This window comes from Malus sylvestris, chromosome 7 (assembly GCF_916048215.2).
Source record: "Malus sylvestris chromosome 7, drMalSylv7.2, whole genome shotgun sequence".
NCBI classification, from domain to species: domain Eukaryota; kingdom Viridiplantae; phylum Streptophyta; class Magnoliopsida; order Rosales; family Rosaceae; genus Malus; species Malus sylvestris.
In genome coordinates, this window is record NC_062266.1 from 24674005 (window position 1) to 24696324 (window position 22320).

The 22320-nt window shown below is 36.0% G+C and overlaps 3 protein-coding genes across 4 annotated transcripts; 1 reads left to right on the forward strand and 2 right to left on the reverse strand.

The window, feature by feature from the left end:
• Positions 1-1930: 1930 nt before the first annotated feature.
• LOC126630210 (pectinesterase/pectinesterase inhibitor PPE8B-like) lies at positions 1931-4307 on the forward strand. Its single transcript, XM_050300324.1, has 2 exons — positions 1931-2147; positions 3610-4307. The coding sequence occupies exons 1-2, from the start codon at positions 1943-1945 to the stop codon at positions 4305-4307; spliced, it is 903 nt and encodes a 300-aa protein (XP_050156281.1). The 5' UTR covers positions 1931-1942.
• A 9496-nt stretch (positions 4308-13803) lies between these two features.
• On the reverse strand, positions 13804-19007 carry LOC126629618 (ATPase GET3B-like). The gene is made up of 11 exons (XM_050299697.1): positions 17978-19007; positions 16761-16972; positions 16572-16634; positions 16289-16399; positions 15939-16013; positions 15796-15864; positions 15649-15714; positions 14923-14997; positions 14740-14838; positions 14387-14521; positions 13804-14117 (listed from the first exon to the last, which is right to left on the reverse strand). The coding sequence occupies exons 1-11, from the start codon at positions 18276-18278 to the stop codon at positions 13980-13982; spliced, it is 1344 nt and encodes a 447-aa protein (XP_050155654.1). The 5' UTR covers positions 18279-19007; the 3' UTR covers positions 13804-13979.
• A 523-nt stretch (positions 19008-19530) lies between these two features.
• LOC126629622 (uncharacterized protein C24H6.02c-like) lies at positions 19531-21778 on the reverse strand. 2 transcript variants are annotated; one of them, XM_050299708.1, is made up of 2 exons: positions 21598-21778; positions 19531-20237 (listed from the first exon to the last, which is right to left on the reverse strand). In XM_050299708.1, exons 1-2 carry the CDS (start codon positions 21674-21676, stop codon positions 19759-19761), a joined length of 558 nt encoding a protein of 185 aa, XP_050155665.1. In that variant the 5' UTR covers positions 21677-21778; the 3' UTR covers positions 19531-19758. The 2 variants fall into 2 exon arrangements, with proteins under 2 accessions (XP_050155665.1, XP_050155663.1); XM_050299706.1 differs by having other exon boundaries at positions 19531-20255.
• Between the last annotated feature and the right edge of the window lie 542 nt (positions 21779-22320).

Genomic DNA, 22320 nt, shown 5'->3' on the forward strand with positions numbered 1-22320 from the left:
AAATCCTCAATCGCTTCTCCAATGTCTCCTCACGCTCAACTGATCGACTTTCTTAAAGCCACCCAATGGAGGTAGTTCACCGATGGATGACCAAGACTGAAAAATATGGTTTAGATTTTTGTCGCAAGCCCTATATGAAAAGGATTGTTTTTGCTGATTTGGTGACCATGTTCGGCATCATATTCACAAATATCCCTAAAAAAATGCATCTTTTTCTTACTTTATAAACTGTGCTGTAGTTTTGTGAATGCGACGAAACGTAGAAAATTAAAAGTAAATTTAATTGCACACATATCGCGTGTGTGCCATTTGCTAGTTATAAATAATAAACCATATATGTAACACACTATTACCTGAAACTTTTTAAATACAATTTATATTACCACTTTAATTTATACTAATGTGAGGGTTTGAATTCAGGATCCAATGAGTTTAAGAGGAGGATTCTAACCATCAGGTAAATCCACCGCATGCAATATATGAATGGATTCCCCATGTGAAAATCTATCCCAATCCAATAGTCCATGTGGTTAACTTTTACTAACTAAATAATTAGTATTATTCTTCCTCACTTTTAATAGAAAAGTCATCGTTATAGCCAACTTGACTAAACTTATGTATGCATGTGGTAGCGGCCATATCAAGGTACCTTCAAATTATAAAGGCTATTTTTTGTTATTTTTGCATAATTAAGATATTAATTAATGTTTATTTGAAAGCGATAGTAAATGTTTCAGGTTTTAACCATAAATCATAATCTACAATACATAAATATATCAGATTTGGCAACTCCTTTAATAAAACAAATTTGTAAACTCTTTAATATTTTTGCAAAAAGGGAGCATTCTTCACAGTGAGTGTGTGGTGTGTGTGTGTGTATAATTTCTTTGCTTCAACCTTATTTTCTCATGATTTGCATTTTCTGGTACATTCTGCCATATATGAGTCCATTGGTCATGAAGTCGTCCTACCATTTTATCATCGTTTCCATGATTTTTTTCTGTTCCCTATCCATTAACCCGAGCGCTAATAATGTCGATCCCCACTTGATAAATGTTCCTTTGCCTGTATTCAAATATTCATTGGAGCAGACCATGGAAGCTGTGCAAAATGTAGCCTTAGCCATGTCAAATATGCATGTTGGTGAAGATGCTAGAAGTTCTACTGATATGGTCATTTCATATTGTGAGGATTTGCTTGTTGAAATTGCTGGAGTCTTGAATTGGTCCCTTTCGATAATTCATAATTTAACAGGTTCATATACATAATGTCACATTTCATTTGTCTGTTTCAATTTTCTATTTTATATAACACTATGCATTCGAACTTTAAACTTCTTCCCAACAGTATAGAGAATACCTAACAATAGCTAGTTGGTCAAGAATTAAATCAAAGGAATCGGATTGAGGGGACAGAGAAAATGGGACAACCACTCCCTACATAGAATTTATAGACTACGTACGTACACTTCCATTCTTCCAATAAGAGAACAAAACTCGAACTTAGGATGTTTTTCAGCATTGGATTTAATAGACATATATACTACTTTGATTTTTTTACATTGATTTATTTGGTTACAAAAATACCATGTGTAAATGGCACACGTGTAAACTAATTAACCTAGCTAGCTTCATAGTATTGTATATATGGCGCAGGTGATGTGGTTTTCCATATGAGAACATGGCTGAATACTTCCCAAACCAGAGAAATGACATGCATGGAACCTTTTAAGAATGGTATGGACTCAAAGATTTCAGAGAGCCTCAAACAAGTGACCAGACTAATCGATGAGGTCATCGGCATGATCCAAGTGCAGCATCACCATCACCAAAATGTTGCTCAGCCTTTACTATTACCCGGTGGGACGAAATTCGAAGACCCAAAATTGTCCAGCACGCCAAATGCAACAGTTTCTCAGGATGGGAGTGGGAATTTTAATCGAATGATGGATGCCATTGCAGCTGCACCAAGTCATGGCCAACAGCGGTTTGTGATATTTATCAAGAAAGGAATTTACAAAGAATATGTCAAAATTGATGCCACAAAGACTAATCTGGTGTTGATGGGAGAGGGCATGGACGTTACTACCATATCTGGCGACAGATGCAATGGTAGTGGTTGGCAAACACTTGATTCAGCAACATTTGGTAAGCTATTTATCAGCAAGCTGAATTAAACAGAGATGTGTAGTGTGGTTTAAAAAAAAAGGAGTAATTAGGTTTTCATCCTTATTTTTACTACTCTATTGATTAAAACCTTATTACTTTTCAATTTTTGATCAAGGTCCTTTGTATTAATAATATCATTAATTATTTCAATAATAAAATATTTTTTATTTCTAAATATATTCATTTAATATTAAAAATGTTACAATTAGTATATTTATATTTATGGCTAAATTTTTTATCATATATTTTTATTTTTAGTTTGTACCCATTTTTAATTTGCAACCCTTTTTTAATTTGTACCAATTTTCCTTTCAATTTTAATTTGTACCCATATATTAATTTCTTTTTGTGCCCATATTTTTTAAAGTTTTATTTGTATTGTACCCATATTTTTTTATTTATTTGTACCCATTTTTATTTTTGCTAAATGTACCCATTTTGAAGAATGTACCCATGTTTTGATACAATAATTTTTTGGTTATTTTTTATGAATGTACCCATGTTTACACACACACACACACAATAGTATATTTATATTTTAATATTTTTAATCCCACAAATTATGGTTTTTTATTTAAAATCTCATTACTATAAACAACTATAAATTTTAATTTTTAATTTAAAAAATATAGTAACGTACATAGAAATAAATTATCAATTAATTTTAGGGACTTGGATCAAAAATTGAAAAACAACAAGGTTTCAGTCAAAGATTGTTCATAACTAGGGACCGCATCTAAAGTCTCTCAAAAAAAATGTATGATTTTCATTTCCGTTAAAAATCTGTCATGTAATTAATATTATGCATGATTAATTTTCGTTGTCGCACCGGTCGCTAATGAACCCCATAACAAATTTTTTTTTTTTATGATGAATTTGTCATACTTCACCTATTCCTAATTTTGTGAGAAACAGATCCTCGCATATATAAGAAATGGATTAGATATGACAACCCAAAATAATAAAGTTATGCATTCGATCACTAGATTATCATAGCCGAATGTCCATGCATAGAAATCCATGCTTCGATATTTTTTTTTTAGTATATCGATATTTTTATACTAAGGAGAGGAGGAGTTCGGTTAAGTCACACAATGGACAGTCTAATTTGGTATCAAATTCGCCATATACGAGATTCGAACCTAAGACCTCACACTTTCAAGTAAAGAGGAATAACATCAGACCGTATCACTGAGTAGTCCATGCTTTGATACTTATTGTAGGAATTTAAGGCCCATTTGGATTGCAAACCTAGGGATTTAGATAATATTCATTCAATCAATTAATCTTATATTTTCTAGTATTTATAAGAAAACTTTGTTGGCAAATTCAATCTTTTCTTTTTACTTCTTTTATATGTTCCAAAGTGTCCTTGTAAATTAATGAGTTATCATATATCCACTTATTGACTTTTGTTGTGAATCAATTCCCTTATATATAGCTGTAAATGCCGAAGGGTTCGTAGCAATGGACATAGGGTTTGAGAACACTGCCGGGCCAAATAACATGCAAGCAGTTGCACTTTCATCCTGCGGCGACCAATCAGTTTTCTACAGGTGCAAGATGAGTGGATATCAAGACACATTGCTGGTGCAGTCCGGTCGCCAGTTCTACCGAGAATGCACGATCAGTGGCACCATCGACTTCATCTTCGGCTTCGGCACTGCCGTTTTCCAAAACTGTAACATTCTTGCCAGGAAAAACATTGAAGGTGCGCAAAACACTCTCACTGCGCATGGTCGATATGCGGCAGATTCTTCAGGCTTCTCATTTCAATTTTGCAACGTTGATGCAGACTCCGATCTAGGGGGTAATGTTACTTCTTCACCCACGTACTTAGGTCGACCTTGGGGAAAATATTCACATACGATATTCATGCAGTCATATATGAGTGATGTAATAAGACCGGAGGGTTGGCTGGATTGGAATGGGGTTGGTGAGCTTGACACTTTGTATTATGCTGAGTACATGAACAATGGGACGGGTGCGTCGACTGTAGGTCGGGTCAAGTGGCCCGGCTATCATGTAATTACCGAGGCATCCGATGCCGAATTGTTTACTGTGACCAAGTTTATTGATGGTGACTCATGGCTGCCATCCACCGGTGTCCCCTACGCACCAGGATTGGAGCAAGTTTGATCACAGTTTGGGAGCGAACAAGTTTAACCCCACCAAAAATTTAATATTAATGCAAGCCTTGCAGAGTTTCCTGAATTCAACTGGCCTGATTGAATATATACCAGCCAAGTATACAACATAGGAAGATAAATACAATTAAGAATTAACCTTGATCAATTAAAATATATAAAAAAATTCTATTTAGCTCTTTTTAACCTCAATTTTCAATCCTAGGAACAAAATAATAGATTCATACCCTCTTTTTACAATAATATATTTTTTTTCGGACAAACCATAGATATATTATTAAATTCGAATTGAAACATTTGTATCAGCCACTAAAGTATTAAAAAGTCAAATTGACTTTATATAATTCCATCTATGGTTACCGCTGTGTCGAGAAGCAAACAAAGACAATGTGTGCTGCTCCATTACACGTTGCGGAGCCACACCAAAGGTTACAGTGGGCTGTAGCCCATGGAGGATTTGTAGCAATATGTATGTAGTTTAGTGTATTGCCTAATATAATAGACAAAAAAACTGCAAGAACAATTATGTTAATGAAACTAGCTTAGTAAGTATTTAGCACAACTAAAAATATAAAAATTACCATAGAAATTATAATGTCGTTTTGTTCAAAATTATTGTACTTTGATTTAGTGGGTTTTATATTGTTTTCAATCAATTTTTTAAAGATACCTTTAGTTCTACTTTCATTTTTTTGTTTTGTGCTAGTTGTTTTGTTGTAATTGAGATAGTCCATGTATCAAGTCTTCTATCTTCTTCTTGTGTTTGCATCTAAATATATGTGAAACTAGATGATTTACTGCAATTTTGTAGTTTGTAATTGTGTAGCTTATTGAGTTCATGCCAAGCGAATTTTAAAGTATACAAATACAAAAGTTAAACTTAAATGTTTGCATACAATATGTATGTAGAAAAAAAAAATATATCATTTGATTTTAGGGGGCTTTTTTAGTTAGCCCACCCATAAAAAAATTATGGCTCCCATGCACATTCTAGGAGCAAATGTATACACTACAAACCTAAGTTGTGGTAATCTTTTAGGGAATTGTTATTGGCACTCCAAAAATCTCATTTTGCACTCCAAATTTTCTATAATAAGAAAGAAAAATACACTTGTGAGGAGTGTATAATGAGATTTGTGGAGTGCTAATAACAGTTCCCTTCTTTTAATGCCAAATTAACAACAATCCTTCCAAAATTACAGAAACCTTTCTTACAGAATCCCACCTAATGCAGTAATCAAACCTCTGGTAGAGCTTGTAACCAATAGGAAAGAAATCCCATTTAAGATTTGCTTTTATGGTTTTTCTTTATTTCAATGGAAACGTTTCAAGTTCAATAGGAAAATAATTATGGTTTCATTTCTTTGAAAGGAAACGTTTCATGTTCAACAGGAAATAAATCTATAAGAAAGAAAATGGTTATAAAAGATTGCCAACTCTTTTTATTTGCATATATTATTACACACACACACACATATACATATAAGAGATTTTTCTTCATAGTGCAACCGTAGCTTTATCTCACTCATCCTCCACATATTCTGGTAAACCCTAAAGCCATGAGTCCATTCATGAAATCATCGTTGTCCAACTATCTCATGTTTTCATCTTTTATTTTACTTGTCTATCCATTGACACACTTGCTGAAAACACCAATCACTTTATCAAAGTTCCTTTGCCCGTATTCAAAAGGCAATTGGAGAAGACGAAGCTAGCTGCGCAAAGTGTGGCCTCGACCTTGTCACATATGCATCTTAGTGCAAATGATCAAAATTCGACCAACCGGATCATTGTGGTTTGTGAGGAAATGCTTAATTCAGCTGCTGGATTCTCTGGTTGGTTACTTTCTACGCTTCCTGATCTTAAAGGGTTCATGTCCGTAACCTCTAACTTTAGTTTAATAATTTATCTCTTTTAATTAGCTTCCTAACATGCACATTGTGTTAATGGTGCAGATAATATCTTTTCTGAAATGAAATCATGGTTAAGTCATTCTTCCCCAAGTATGTGCGCGTATCAATTTGAACATGGTATCGACTCAAATGTTGCAAAGAGGATCTACTAGGTGACCAAGTTAATTGATGACCTTGATACTATCCGATGACAGCAGCAATATTAAACTAAATGGCAAGGTCAAGTGAAAGTTTTTCTCCATATGGCAATGCTATTTCACAAGTTGAGAGTCAGAATGTTAATCGAATAATTGATGAGACACTGGTTGCCAATAAAATCCTTTGTAGAAATTGTGGTTCAAATTTTTCTCCCTTTTTTTTGGCTCAATTGTATTTTTTTTTTTTTTACATAAAGTAGTAATAATGGAAAATGGAAAATGGAAAATGACAATATATTTTTGCATTGAGACATTTGCAAATTCTAGGGGATTTAGGCATAACGAGGAAGAAATATATCACAAAGAATTAAATAAAAGGAATTATAAATTAATGTTGCAAATCCATTACATGAGCATTACAAATATATGTAAGCTCATCTCCATAGAAGATAAGTGTCAACAGAATAAGGAAAACGTTATTAGCATTCCAAAAATCTCATTTTACACTCCTCATAGATGTATTTTTCTTTCTAAATATAGAAAATTTAGAGTATAGAATGAAAATTTTAGAGTGCCTGTAACAATTCCCTAGATTAAAAAGACAACAAAATTTTACCAACGGATAAGTTTTATCTGATATGCATTTGACACCTACCATTCTAGGCGTTTGTTTTGACAGTATAGCCCAAACGTCAAATCCCTTCTATTTGAATTGTTTAATAAATGTTTCTCACAGGAAGAGGATCCTCTCCTGAGCTCAGGATGGGGATCCTTTTGACCAACTCATCTGGACCGTTCAAATTTAATCCAACGGTTGCACTTATTATAACTTTTAGAGGACCCTCCTGTTTGGAGCCGTTGGATTAAATTTGAATGGCCCATATAGGCTAATTAGGAATCCTGAGCTCAGAAGAGGATCCTCTTCCCTTCTCACAATCCACCAATGATATGGAAAGGGATCCTCTCCAGATCTCTTCCACCAAATTCACCAAATCCACTAATTCGGACCTTTAAAATTTAATTCAACGGTTAAAGCGATTATAACTTTTAAAGGAGATCCCTATTTTTAACAGTTTGATCAAATGTCAAGAATCCGGATTCGTGGATTTGATGGAAGGGATCCGTCCCTTTCCCAATGACATGATATACCCAGCCCAATTTACAAAAATTTTTACAAATTTTTTAACAATAGGGACCCACAATATATAATAAAAAAAATTGACTCATCCTTTAGAAAAAAGAAAATTTAGCATCTAACTTTCAAGTGTTTTGATATAAAAAAAGGGTAAATTACATAAAATTACCTTAATTATTGGGTCATTAACAGTTTCATACCTCGTCTTTAAAAAGTTTCAATGTCATACCTTATCTTCGAATTTGTTGCAATGTCATACATTTCGTCAGTTGTCTGTCAATTCCTCTGCTAAATGCTAATGTGGCATGAAGCAAGGCCCACTTTCTATTAAAAAAATTAATTAAATATTAACTAAATAAATAAATAAATAACCAATACCCATATCCCATCACCTTACCCCCACCCCCGAAACCCCATCCCCTTCATCATTCATCATCTTCCCCCCCCCCCCCCCCCCGCAACGCCCTTTCTCCCTCTCGAGCCTCCCAACCACCTCCCGAGCCTCCACTCTCTTCACCTCCCCTCCCATTCAAAACTTAAAAAAAGAAAAAAAAAACGAAAAACCAGTTGATGTGGTTCGACTTCGACGGGAAGGATGAGGTGATCTGGGGAAGGAAGGGTTGGGTGGGGTGCGACGATCTGGACAATATGGGTTCAGATTTGTTTCATATATATTTTTTTTTGAATGGGAGGCTAGAGAGTGGATGAGAGGGGGTGGGTGGGAGGCTCGAGAGGGAGAAAGGGGGGTTGGAGGTGGGGATGGGGTTCTGGGTTTGGAAGGAAGGTTTTTTTTTTGGGGGGGGGGGGGGATGACAGATGGCGAAGATGATGAAGGGGATGGGGTTTGGGCAGGGGGGTGGTGGGGTGGGGTGATGGGATCTGGGCTTCTTTTGTTTGTTTGTTTTTTTATTTTAATTTTTTTAATATTTAGTTAATATTTAAAATATTTTATTATTTTTTAATAGAAAGTGGGTTCGCCTCATACCCCGTCAACATTTAACAGAGGAATTGACAGACAACTGACGGAAGCTATGACATTGCAACAAATTCGAAAATAAGGTATGACATTGAAACTTTTTAAAGACAAGGTATGAAACTGTTAATGACCCAATAGTTGAGGTAGTTTTATGTAATTTACCAAAAAAAAGAGTAAATTGTAGCAATGGTCCCTCACTTTAATCAAATTGGAACAATGGTCCCTCAACTAAAAATCCATTACCATTGGTCCCTCAACTCATCAAAACATGTAGCTATGGTCCTTTTTATCAACTTCGTCAAAATTTTGTTAAAATGAGTTATGTTGGAATGATCATTGCTACAATTAGGGTCCCTTAACTCATCAAAACATGTAGCTATGGTCATTTTCGTCAACTTCGTCAGAATTTTGTCAAAACGAGTTATGTTGTAAGGATCATTGCTACAATTGGGTTAAAGTTGAGGGACCATTGCTCGAATTGGGGTAAAGTTGAGGGACTATTTCTCTAGTTGGATTAAAGTTGAGGGACCAATGGTAATGGATTTTTAGTTGAGAGATCATAAATGCATGTTTTGATGAGTTGAGAGACCAATGGTAATGAATTTTTAGTTGAGGGACCCTTGCTCCAATTGAGTTAAAGTTAAGGAATCATTGCTACAATTTACTCAAAAAAAAAAAAAAAAAAAAACAAACAAACAAACAAACAAACTTTCAAATGTCTTTCAGCTCTCATTTGAAATTTGACAATCTAAATTTAACTTGTCCATAAAAAATGCTCTAAAAAAATTTGTAAATGAGTCATTTGCAAATTATTTACACATACTTTTATAACGTTCATGTAGATGCATTTTTAATCACTTATATCTAAATTTTGGTAAACAATTTCTTTATCATGTTGTCTAAAGTCCTTAAAATTTGGAAGCTCCTCACTGAATACCCTGAAGAAAGATTCCTAATCAACTTGGCAAGGTTTTTGTTTATATTTTTATTATTTAATTATCTCTTTTTGTGAAATCCCGTTCCTGGATTTCATTGTTATGATTTACGTATTTGAATAATTGAGATTTTGTATTATTGTTCAAGAATTTATTTTAATTTGTTTGAATTTAGATTTTTATTAAAGTAGTTACGAGCCTTGAAGTTTGGAAATTAATTATTTAAAATTCGTAGACCATTCGAGGTTTATATTTTCGAATAGAGCTCGATCTCACGAACGCGTAGGCGCAAACCGTTCATGAAACGAAGTTATAACGAAAGAGTTATTAACGCTTAAAGTTAGGGATATTTTAGTAAATTTGGCCCTCATTAGAAGGCTCCATATTTTCTAGAATGATCAAATTGTGACACGTAAACGATTGAGATGAAAAGAAAAGAAGAGAAATGAGAGAAAGGAGAGAAAGGATGGAGGGAGGAGGACCAATCAAAAACAGAAGAAAGGAAGGGAGATGAGGGAGGGGAGACGGAGGGGAACCCGGACCCCCCTTCGATCCAGTTGCATTTTTTACCCGACCCGGCCGTATTTTCCGATTCCAGTCACCTTTGATGACGGGACCGGTGCCAAAATGATCCTTACTTTGAACCCAATCATTCTCCCTCCCATTTCCACCTGAAAAATTGTGAAAATTAGCTTGATTTTAGGTGAAACCGCACCGGTGGGTGCACGGGATGGAAGTAGCGATTCCGCCATTTGGGAAAAAAACACCATCAACTACCACCATGGATAGACTTCCCTTAATCCCTGGAACAAAGCCTAATCAGTTGTAGTGGTGGCGAAACACCGGAGATGACAGTTCGAAGCTTACCCATTTTAGGGTTTCTGACCGGTTTAAGTGAAATTGGGGCCTTTCCCAGCTAAATTGGTCTTGGCCACATGTATGAAGCTTGCTCCACTCATTGAGGTACACATTTTTGTAAAATTTGGTAATTTTTGAAAATAGTTGAATTTTCCTGCAAGTCGGGGCGGCCGACTGCCACCTGTGGCGGCGAGTGGCCAGTGGACCAACGATGTCTTTCTAAGTTCAATTAAATGCACTGATTTCATAATTGATATCTGTATGACGTGGTTTGATTGTTTGAACTTAGTTTCATTACGATACATCACTTGACCAAAATATGAATCGGCGATCTGATCATTGGATCTTTACTAAACTTTAATACATTATAATACATAATATTTGAGGACCATAGGAACTTATGGATTGGGAATCCGACATACGGATCTTCCCGAATTGGATTTCTAAGTTTGTAAAATCAAATGTTGACCGCCACTTGAATTCGTGATTGGTGGAGATCTGACCATTGGATCGTGATGAGATTTTAGCATGTTGTTCTAGAAGCATAATGTGGACTTTGGAAAGTTACGGATCAGACATCTGTTTGGCGGATCTTCCGGTTTATATTTCTAGGGTTGTGGACCCTACTCTCAACCTTGATCGACGGTTGGCTTTTTAGTCAACTAGCCCGAGTTCTTCTAGCGTGTCGGTTATCTTAGAGTGTGGATAAGATTTCATGGAGCTTGATGGACTCATTGTGATGACATGTCTTCTTGGTTGACGTGTGACTCGATTTGGGTACTAGTGGCATCGTATTATATTATACTTGTTTATTAAGTATGTTTTGATTTATGCATTGAAAACGTTTGTGGAATATGGTTTGATTTGTATGATGAGTATGATGCGATGAAATGTGATTTGAAGTGCTTGTTGAATTGTTTGATGAAATGTGATTTGATGTGCATATTTGAAATGTGGTTGATTTGCATTATTGATATGATGTGATGAAATGTGAGGGCTAGTAGTGGACCGTTAACCCATTGTCAGGGGCTTTGTTGCTTCGAGACTTATTTCACATATCGTATCATTATATCATTTCTCGTTTCGTTGAGCCGTTCTAATTGTGTACCTTGTGCTCTGTTCCATGTTGAGCCGTTCTAATTGTGTATCTTGTGCTTTGTTCCATTTCTCGTTTCGTTGAGCTTTGGTATTTTGAGTAAGGGTGGATTTTTTTGCCAAATCGCCATACCAACCGAATTACCAACCGTGCCATACCGATTTTGTGCCAACGGTAATGGTACGGTATTGTACCGTACCGAAAGTTTGTGGTACGGTATTGGTAATGGATACTATTACCACGGTATTACCATACCGTACCGAAAATATAATATAATATATAATTTATATAAATTATATAATATATAATTATAATATAACACATATTTATAAATTATATATATTTTCTTTGTTTGTTAAATGGTTTTCAACTTTAATTCTTCTTGCTACTAATATGTTTTCTTCGTTTGTAATATAGGCTTGACACAAACTCAATCTTCTACAAGTTCAATGCCTCCTCCAAAAGCTTCGACATCTTAAACTTGAAGAATTGATCAATGAATTTTACCTTTTGAAGTTTAGTTTCAATTTTCCTTTGGTTTGAAACTTTAACTTCTATTTGGATTGTTAACTTCTATTTGTTTTGGTTTGTAACTTCTATTTGGATTGTAAGCTTAATTTTCATTTTGATGCATAATTTGAATTATTGTGTGTGTGAATTATGAATGATGAATAATAGATGAATTTAGGCTACAATTTAAATTACTGCTTTATGTTTCCATTCTTTGTTTTAGGCTTATAATTTTCAAGTAATTCATCAACATTTCATGCGGCTGTAAATCCATTTGAAGGTGGAAATCCAAAATCCATTTGGGCACTTGTTATGAGAATTTTCTTCCGTCTATGCATTTGGTTTATATATCTTTGTCTTATTACAGAGGCACAAAATATGAAATGTTGAACAAAGCAAAAACAAATTTTGTCTCAAAATAAAGTGGCAATTACCATTGCCATACCATGCCAACCGAACATTTGGTAATACCGAACTTCGGTATACTGAAAGTTTGGTATGGTAATGGTAATAGATTTTACCAAACCGAAAATTTGGTACGGTAATTGGTACGAGGGTTTTGGTACGGTAACCGTACCGAACCCACCCCTAATTTTGAGTACTTGTTTCATGTCTTATTCTTCGAGCATTATTATATTCCTTGGCCCTCCGCTTGGTTCCATTGAGTGATTCAGAATTGGGTATCCGCTGGGGTTCCGTTGAGTGGTCTCATTCCCTGCTTTGTCTGGATTTCGTTGAGCGGTTTGCAATCCCTCATGATCTGCGATTCCGTTGAGTGGTCCAGAATCGTATCCAACTTGGATTTCATTAAGTGGTTATGCATTGTACTCCGCAATTCCGTTGAGTGGTCCGGAATCGTATCCACTCGGATTCCGTTGAGAGGTCCATAATCCTTTCTACTATGTGATTCCATTGAATGGTCTGGAATCGTATCCTAATTTGGATTTCGTTGAGTGGTCCAGAATCCCATTTGGTGTTTTGGTTCCGTTGAGTGGTCCGGAACCCGATGTTGATGGATTTCGTTGAGTGGTCCGAAATCGCATCATTTGACTTGTTGGATCCTTGGATTTGATTTCAGCTTATGAGATGTAGGCTTCGACCGAACTGTGTCGCTCTAGCCCTGCATTTCAGTGTTTTGTATGTGTTATTGATGATGTGATTGTGGAATGATGTTGGTTATAATTGTTGGCATTATGATTGGACTTCTTGATTAATATGGTTGAGAATATAATTGTGCTTCGTTCGTTTGTTCTTTGAAAATTGCATGATATGCATTGTGGTATATTGTTGAGACATAGTGATTTATGTGATGAATGTTCGAGTGTAGTGAATCAGTGAACTACGAATGGCTTGATCCCTATTGATGGTACGTAGGCAGTCTAACGAGGAGGTTAGATGCAGCCATAAAGTATACGAAAAATTACTATGCGAATCGATTCTCGAGTTGTAATTTGTCATATCCCGAAGGCGGGTTATGTTTGAGATACAGGTATTTGGTAACGTCACGTGTCTATCCTAGATGTATGTCGGGATCGGGACGTGGCTCTTGCAGCTCTGTTTTCTGTAGTAGTCATTAGCCTTGAATTATCGGTTTCCACTATTGAATTTTTATTTAATGTCCATGGGCTTTACGTTCGAATTCTCTCCCCGTTTATAATTCGAAAAAAAAAAAAGGCTTTACATTAAAAAGGAGAGGACATAAAATGATTTCATAAATGATTGTATCTTAAGAGAATTAAACCCACATCGGAAAAAAAGAAAAAAATTTGCGTACGCTCATAAATAGTTGGGCAACTTCCAGATTGCTAATAATTATATGAGATCTGGATCAAAATAATCTACTGACAAACCTACATACGGTGCTCGAATCCCCCTTACTATTAAGGGGGAGGGAGAGAGCTCGAAACTATTACAAAATGATGCAATACTGTGTCAAAAGAAAATTTTAATTTTTTTGGCCCAGTGGAGTGGAATGCCACTAAACGAAGCATTCAAACGAATCAACCAAATTTCCGAGATACCGAATGCTATTGAATCGAATGAATGGATAAACAAAAAAAGGTTATTTCTTTTATCATCTATTCATTCTGTGCAAAAAAGATGTTCATTTCCAAATTATGTCTCCCAGAAATCTAAGGGCAGGAACGCCTCTGATCTCCACATCAACTAGTGGAGCCTGGATAACTGTCAAGCCAGAGAGCTCTGTATCCTTCTGGATCATATTAAGAGCACGCATCTGATCCTGAGGTTATTCGGAAGAAAAATTAATTAGAATCCTGAGGTTAATCGGAATCGAACAAAATCGTGGATCTGCATAAAATCTAACGTAAAGTTTGTATGCACGCACGCACATGAGATGAAAGTGCATTTTCCTAAAACACTATTTTTTGCATGGTTTGGACAAAACTTCACCATTTTACTCGTCAATAAGCATGTGTCTTGACGCGTTTGCTAAAACGAGAGTTGATATATTTGCTACCTAAAAAAGAAAAAGGAGTCTCATTTACATACCTTTCTTTTAATTGAACAAAATTTGCAATCTGAGGCGGATGGGGGAAGAATCTGATTAACAATAAGTCGAGTCACAGGTACGCTTTCCTTCTTCAGAGAGGCATGCAACCTAGATGACTCACTAACGGCCATCACCTAGAGAACAAGAAAAAAATTGCAAACAATCAATTGGAAGCGAAAAATGCTAGTTAGGGATGAAAAACGTGAATAATATTATGCAGAGATCCATCTTTCATACAAGATTAGATTCTACATTGTAGAATGAATAATGTAAAGTGATTTCTATCAACGTATACTCAAGAAGGACCAAATTATAGCAGAAAGAGAAGTACGTCATATGACAAAGATCTTACCGTAGGTATTGTTACTATGACAAACTCTGTTGAATCAGTGTCACGAAAAAGTTCACGCACTTTAATCATCCTTTCCCTCAGTTTCTCTAATTTGTCAGCCTGGATTGAAGTTTTATGATAAAATATAAGTACACTTGTATTTGTATACATAAAGTATAAAGGCAAGTAACGACATAGGTTTACCGCGCCCATTTGGGGTTGCTCTTGCCCAAAAACAGATTTGATAGCTGAGGTGGCTGAAGATATCTTTTGTTTAAGCTGTATAACAGAGAATGTAATGATTAACATAAAATGTAAAATATTTGCAAATCAAGAGAATAACCAATTAGTAGCAAACATGTCTAGACATAACTTTTACGTATATAAGAATGCTAACAGACTAGCCATATGTTTACAAGGAAATACAAGACGGTCAAAATCAAGTGATCTAAGGATTTTTCTTCTAAAAATGTTCAAAAGATGTAGCTTACTTATCAGGGAAGGACCAAACCTTATAAGTCATAACGCAGCCGAAATAAAATAACGGACCTATTAAATTGTATTGACTAATGCTACTAAAGGAAAACTTGTGGACACCAAGATATTGATGATACCATAAGAGTGGCAAGCACTTAAGCTAAAAAAGATTTTAGAAAAGTGCCAAGAAACTCTGAGCATCAACACCTGTCTCTACACAGAGCTAGTATTTAAAACTTCTAAGAAAACATTTAAAAAGTCAAAAACAACAAAAGACATGCACGTACATTTCCTCACCAACAATACTTCTCAAGAAGATCATCAAGCAACACCGTCAATATTATAGTGTTTGTAAATAGAATCAAGTACATGGTGCATTTAACTCCAGAACAAGAAAGATGCCCGTGCACACACGCATATGCATAGTTATTCATTCTAAGTAGACATCATTACCTGCAATATCTTGCCAATTGATTGATCCAAAAAGTCTGGCAATGATAAAAGCCGCAATGTGTGACCCTGTTAACAATATCACATCTATAGCAAGCTATTTTTTCTTTAAAAAGTCATTGAAGAAAAACAGCAAGTATATTCTCTCACCGTGGGTGCAGTATCAAAAACTATGCGGGTAAACATGCTATATTCTGGGGCTTCAAGAAATTGTATCACCTGGAAAGAGGATTAAACATTAATAGAAGAGCAAAAAAGATTTTGTGTGTGTTGGTGAGCCAGAAAATACGTACTTTGGAAATTGCTAGAGCTTCATCCAAACCAGGAGGAGGTGTGTCTAGTAATTCTCCCAATTTTAAATCTCCTAACTTCAACCAGAAAAAGAAACACACAGGTGAAGAATAAGCAAGGATTATCATAAAGCATAAGCCAATCCCTATTGGTATAGATGCTCCTTTTACAGCTGCTATGTGAAAATCCAATATTAGTTAAATAATAATGTGAGCATTCATGTGCATGCACATGTGTGCAACCTATCAGTTAGGCCTTAATGCTTAAGAACATCTACACCACATAAAATGAGATCAAAAGATGATAAACACGATCTAAGGTTGCAATACCAATATCTCAAATAGAGCTTTACCTGTTCCGCAAGCATCCCAAGGCCCATACCATCCATGAAATCTTTGACTCCTGTTCCATCATTTTTCTGACTTACATTACGGAATTCTTCCCTTGCCTTCTCCGGGTTTATCTGTGGCATAGCTATTAGTTTAGTACATACACCATATATAAGATCACAAAACCATCTTAAGAAACAAAACAACAACTTTATCATTATAATGATCACCCCATCAAATAATAGCACAAACAGACGTATGTGAAGAAATTAGCAAAAGCTTTTATGGGAAGCTAACTCCACATACCTCAAGAGCAAAAAGTGGAGCTTCAGGCCCATCAACTGGTACAAGTGTCCCCCCAGCCAAATCCTACAACAAGATAACATGTATCATTATAATCTTGCGCACACACACATAGACATTATAACCAGTTAAATTCTGCTTTACAGGAAATGCAACTACTTCAAAACATTAATAAGTAAGAGCATTTTAAACCTGGGCAAAGGAATCACTCAAGGAATGTGCTGGATCAGTGGAAACCACAAGAGTGGGATGCCCATTGTTAGCAAATTTTACGGCAAGTGAAGCAGCACAACTTGTCTTCCCTACACCGCCCTTCCCGCCTAACATGTAATACTTTCTCTGAGTCCCAGCAACCATGTCATCAAACCCAGCAACAGCTTCTGCTGGAGTGGCCACTGATCTCACTGACAAAAATTAAGGCATAGTATAAGTGAAAAAAGACTCATTCTGACAAACTCAAGTTGAAATGAAAAACCCATGATAACATCACAGTACAAAACAAGTACTGACGCCTTTAATCAGGGACAAATGATTCTAGCAAGGGAACAGGATTCCATGACAGAAATAACAGTCAGTGTATGGAGGTGATTTTCCATACAAACAATTAAATATGTAGTTTGCTTGTCTAGACTCGAGAGGGAGGGAGAAATAAGTCTCATTTTTTTATATATTAGATTTCACCCACATAGGAAGTGGATGGTTTCAAAGCAAGAGAAAAAAATTCACAAAAGGGGAAAAATCTGATTCACGGGCTGCTTCCTAATACATATTTTGCAAGAGTACTCATCTTCTTTGCATCATTCCCATTTCTTATACACTGGATAGTGGATCATTCCAACTTATTGGTTATCAAAAATCAAGTTCTCAGACACGATCTTCACGGTTCCCTTAGATTTAGAGCCAAACATATTAACAGACTCCGGCATACATACATACCAAAGTTGAAGTTCTTTGAACAGAAACACTCATCCCCAAACTCAAACCGTTCCAATATGGTTACTTCAATGAGCTACTTTTACTCCAACAAATATTACAACAAAAAGAACCATTTCCTCATTCGAATAATCAAACGAAAACCTCCAAATTCTGTATCCCGTGTCTCCTTATTCGTCCATTTCCCATTCAACACCAATTTCCACTTCAATTCCTACCATATGTAATCCAATCCATTTCTTCTCCACCAAGCAAAACCAGTTGCTTAAAAACAATAATCAACAAAGCATCAACCAACTCGATACCGCTCCGAACCACACCAGTATTCAACCCATCAAAACCACCAATTCAAACAAAACCAATCCAAACACGAAAAGTTTCGATCTTTTTCCAAACCAGATAGTCAAACACATAAAAAAAAATAGACCCACATGACAAATAACAGTTGGTATTTGAAGATTGAAGAAAGAAACTACCTTGCAATTGGAAGAATTTTCTGGGGGGTTTTGCGGCGGTGGAAAGTGAGCTGAAACCGAAGCTTTTGGGGAAAGAGAGAGGTCTGAGGGTTTTGGGAGCATAAGATAGCAAACCCACCATTGTCATGGAGTTTCTGGCGGTCAAGTTGTGAAGAATTGGTGTGAAAGTGGAGGGAATACATGTGCTACTCGCCATGGTTTTTCTGGTTGGAGTTTTAGAGTAATTTCCGTTGGTCGGTTGGTATTTATATAAACTCGGATTGTAGCCGGATGGAGCTCGAGTACTTGACCCGTAAACCATAACCACTTGTCTTTTTTTTTTTTTCTTTCTGATCAATAGAATCTTCGTAATAATAAAACTAGTACAAGGCTCAAAAGGAACCCCATAAACAACAACAAATAAAGTAAAAGGCCCAAGGAAAGTGAAAGCAGCAACCCAATATACAACAGGAGGCCCTTACAAATTTAGGCATGTAGGCTGCAATAACAAACAACAAAAAAACCCTAGTCTCAAGCAGCATAAACAGACCACTGCTGCCGCCACATCCTCGGAAGCCAAACTTTGAACCAAGAGAACAAACACCAGATGCAAGTCCCCTTCACAAACATCTGCAAATAAATACAAACAAAATATCATAGATAGATGGTGAGGCTAAGGGGTATGTAAAATACTTAACACTTGGCCTTGATGGGGATTCGACAGGCCGGTTGGGGGGGGGAAAGTGAAGGAGGGTAGTGGATCTAGAATCCAATTTCTGATTGGAGGCCGCCGATCCGAGTGCATGGTGGGACGGAGATGGAGTATCGCTATTAAAGAGGAAGGAGGAAAGAAAATTAAAAGACAGAAAGCAATAAAAGTAAGTGAAAACCGCCGGATAAAGGGCATGAAGCCCAAATTTGAGACAAACTTGGGGGATAGTTGAGACCCGACTCAACGGAAATTGAGATAAACTTAAGGGAAAACTGGGAATAAAAATGAAGGAAGGAGACCGGAAATGGGAGAGGAAGATGAGGTGGATACTGGGAGGGGGATGGGGCATAAGAGATGAGAGAGGAGGAAAATGATGGAAAAGGCGAAACACTTGTCTTTTTTGTTTTCTCTATTACAAAAGTGATATATATTCTTTCGAATAGGCTAGATAATGTTTTCTCTATTACAAAAGCGATATATATATATATTTTTAATAGACTATATTATCTATATTAAAGGAGAGGGGGGTAAACTTAGCCTCACGTGGGCTAACAATAATTTGGTTTAAATTCGTTTTTGACGAGAATTGAATTAAAACCTCTCATTTACAAGTGAAGAGAAATACCACTAGACCGTAGTACTAAGTGGCTACCTTTTTTCTATTGTCTTGTCTTCACTTGTAAGTAAGAGGTGTTAAGTTTGATTATCGCTAATAGCAAATTCAAACCAACTTATTATGGTTGATTCATTATGAAATTTAGCCCATTCCCCCTTCCCAATAATGTAAATAGTACTAAAAAAAAATATTTACATTGCTTTAATTGGGATCAAATCAACCCCTTGCCTTTTCCTTAAACTCAGATTTACGGGAAAAGGCTTGCATATATCATATAACAGCACCAATCAAAATCGAATTATACATATGTGGGTTGCTTTTCTTGTATTTGATCAAAAACACAACCACCAAATTATACTAAAATTAAAATAATACTACATAAGGGTTAACGCCGAACACAGAAGCATATTTGTCTTAAAGAAAACTCTAATATACATGCCATGAAGCTTCTGAAACTATTCAAATTGCTTAAGTTCAACCCTGAAGTTTCATTCCGGCTATGTCTTCGAGAGTCAGATTCAACGTATCAGCAGAACCTTTCTTCACCTCTTCCCCACGGGCAGCCAGAAATTGCTCAACGTTGGATGGTTTTCCAAAATACCCGAGATGATCAGCAATCAGGTGGAGATTGTTACACCCGCCACAGCGAGCTACCACCACACCTTTCTCGTATGATTCTCTACTGCACGTCTTCATGGATCTTGTTTCACAGACAGTGCAGGTAAAAAGCATGGCCAGGTCATGCCTTGGGGATATTTTCTGCTCGGAAGAAGCAGAAAATTTGGTATCGGAACTGTTGATAGTGTTTGCATCATTATTGGGTTTCAAACTGCCATCTTCAAGATTTGCCAAATCCTCATTAACCAGATTGGTTGGATTTGTTTGCGTCTGAAGATCTCTTTTGTCAAATCCAAATCTTCTGAGTATAGAACTTGCAGAAGGAACAAATTGATCTGCCGCCAACAATTTGTATGAACAAAAACAAGAAAAGTTAAACAGAATAGTATACAGTTTAAGCATGAAAATATTTATCTTTAAAAGAACTCCATGGAGAACATATAAATGACGCGCTGAACCAACAAGTTCTTCAGCATAAGGGGAGAAACAAATGGAGGACTTCGATGGAAATAGATCAACAAATTCAACTTAGTATCCAGTAACAAGAATAGTTTTCTGTGTCTAAATTGATGGATAGCATTATCAGATACTATGGGTGTCCATTTCTGTGTTTTGAGTGCGAACAAACAAGTAACGCCAATCTGTCCTAACACCATCAATAAAAGAGTAAACAATAGCCATCTACTTGATGAAAAATTTCTGAGTTTCCCATATATTTTCCACCATCACATTTCTTTTTCTTTTCTCGATTAGCAATCTTCCGCAAAAGAAATGGACCATTAGCATGAATGTAAAGCTAAGAGGTCAAAAAACAAGAACTAGTGTTAAAATCAACATAATGTTACGAGAACAGAACTTCCAGATCCACGATGACAATATCTAAACTTAGATTCTAAAATCACTGAAATCATATTTCTAACAACTTCAAGTCTTGTAAATATCACAAGTCTCCATTGCACACGCACAACCCTGCTATAAATGCATAAACTGCTAGGTATGTCTTGCATTCTGCAATAGTGCAATGAATGTATGAGTTGAACCTCAAGTTCAAGGTTCGGGTTTTCTACATGAGTCAGTAGACTCCGAGTTACAGACATACGGAAACAGTGTAGGTGTTGTGGAAATTTCGTTCTTGTGAAGCTTGAGAGCCTTCGTTTCTGTACAGATACAGTTTCTCGTGGAGCCTCAAGTAAAGAGAGCCACCATGTATTCCAGTCGCATCTCTTTTCTGTAAGTGGGTTCTTATTAATTAGACGTATTTCACTTCCACGAGCGAGTTTGAGCTCCGATATTCAATTAAGTCCTACTAACTTGTTTGAAAGGATTTGCTTTAGACGGTTCTTAGAACTCTATTTCAAAAATTGTTCCACCAGCCTTCTAAGTGTTCCATGTTAGAGATACTAATACGTATTTACCTAATAAAATCATCCTCCTAATCAGGCATTTAAAACAACTAAACAAATACCCATCAACACAAATTAGAGAAGATGTTCATAAATTAATCCCTACAACTTAGTCTACAAATCCATCAGTAACCCAAGTTGTAATATGATCAATTTCCTTCATACACACCAAAATACACCATAAATTTTTAAAATTTCTTACAATAGCAGTTAAATTTCACACAAAATCGACTACGCAAAACGAAGAATTGATGAGCAAGATTTGTTGGGTTTTTGAGAGGGCGGGCCTAACCTTTGAAGAGATGAGAGTTAGGCTGCTGATTGCGGAGAAGGAGTGAGCCTAAGCGCCTCTGCAACATCCTAGCCGCCATGGTTGAGTTCTTGCTTGGATTGCTTGAGCTTGTCGGTTCGAGGTCGGTTTCTGTAAACGGTATTATGTAGGCAATGCCGCAGACACAGAGTGCCCTCCAAGTTTTAAAAGTCCTTTTATTTGGTATAAATTTATTTATTTTATACTTTTTATTTGGTGATCAGACTAAAAAAATAAAAAATTTAGCCACACTAGTATTTGAAATTGACATAACTCTTACTTTGGTGTCTAAGATTTGAAATCGATATAAGTGGTTTATGAGTTTGTTCACCATTAATCATTTTAGTCATTCCGTGAAAAAATATGTTACATTAGGGTTATACAAATATAATTGATGGTGCACAAACTTAGGAACACTTGTATTGATTTCAAATCTCAGGGGCCAAAGTGAGGAGTTTTACAAATCTCAAAAACCATTTTGGCTAAAAAAGTCTTTTAGATATTTTAAAAGATGACTATGTTGGCATCAACCAAATACTATCTTCAACCCGTGAGTTAAAACCTAAATTTTTTAACCCAAAAAATTTAGGTTTTAACTCAGAAACATTTTTTTTGCTCTAACTCTTAGAACATCTTCAACCCTTGGGCTAAAACCTAAAATTTTTAGCCCATAAACAGTTTTTCTGCTCCAACCTTTCTGGCCTA

Bases quoted from the DNA above. Each gene is read 5' to 3' on its own strand.
- LOC126630210 (XM_050300324.1), top strand. From the start codon at position 1,943: ATGATGGATGCCATTGCAGCTGCACCAAGTCATGGCCAACAGCGGTTT. The intron at 2,148-3,609 runs GTAAGCTATTTA...CCTTATATATAG, and splicing joins ACTTGATTCAGCAACATTTG to CTGTAAATGCCGAAGGGTTC.
- LOC126629618 (XM_050299697.1), bottom strand. From the start codon at position 18,278: ATGGTTTACGGGTCAAGTACTCGAGCTCCATCCGGCTACAATCCGAGT. The intron at 16,014-16,288 runs GTAAAGCTCTAT...TTCTGGTTGAAG, and splicing joins TTGGGATGCTTGCGGAACAG to TTAGGAGATTTAAAATTGGG. The intron at 14,522-14,739 runs GTAAGATCTTTG...CTTGTTCTCTAG, and splicing joins TCATAGTAACAATACCTACG to GTGATGGCCGTTAGTGAGTC.
- LOC126629622 (XM_050299706.1), bottom strand. From the start codon at position 21,676: ATGGCGGCTAGGATGTTGCAGAGGCGCTTAGGCTCACTCCTTCTCCGC. The intron at 20,256-21,597 runs GTTAGGCCCGCC...GTTTTTGTTCAT, and splicing joins TAACTCTCATCTCTTCAAAG to ACAAATTGTTGGCGGCAGAT.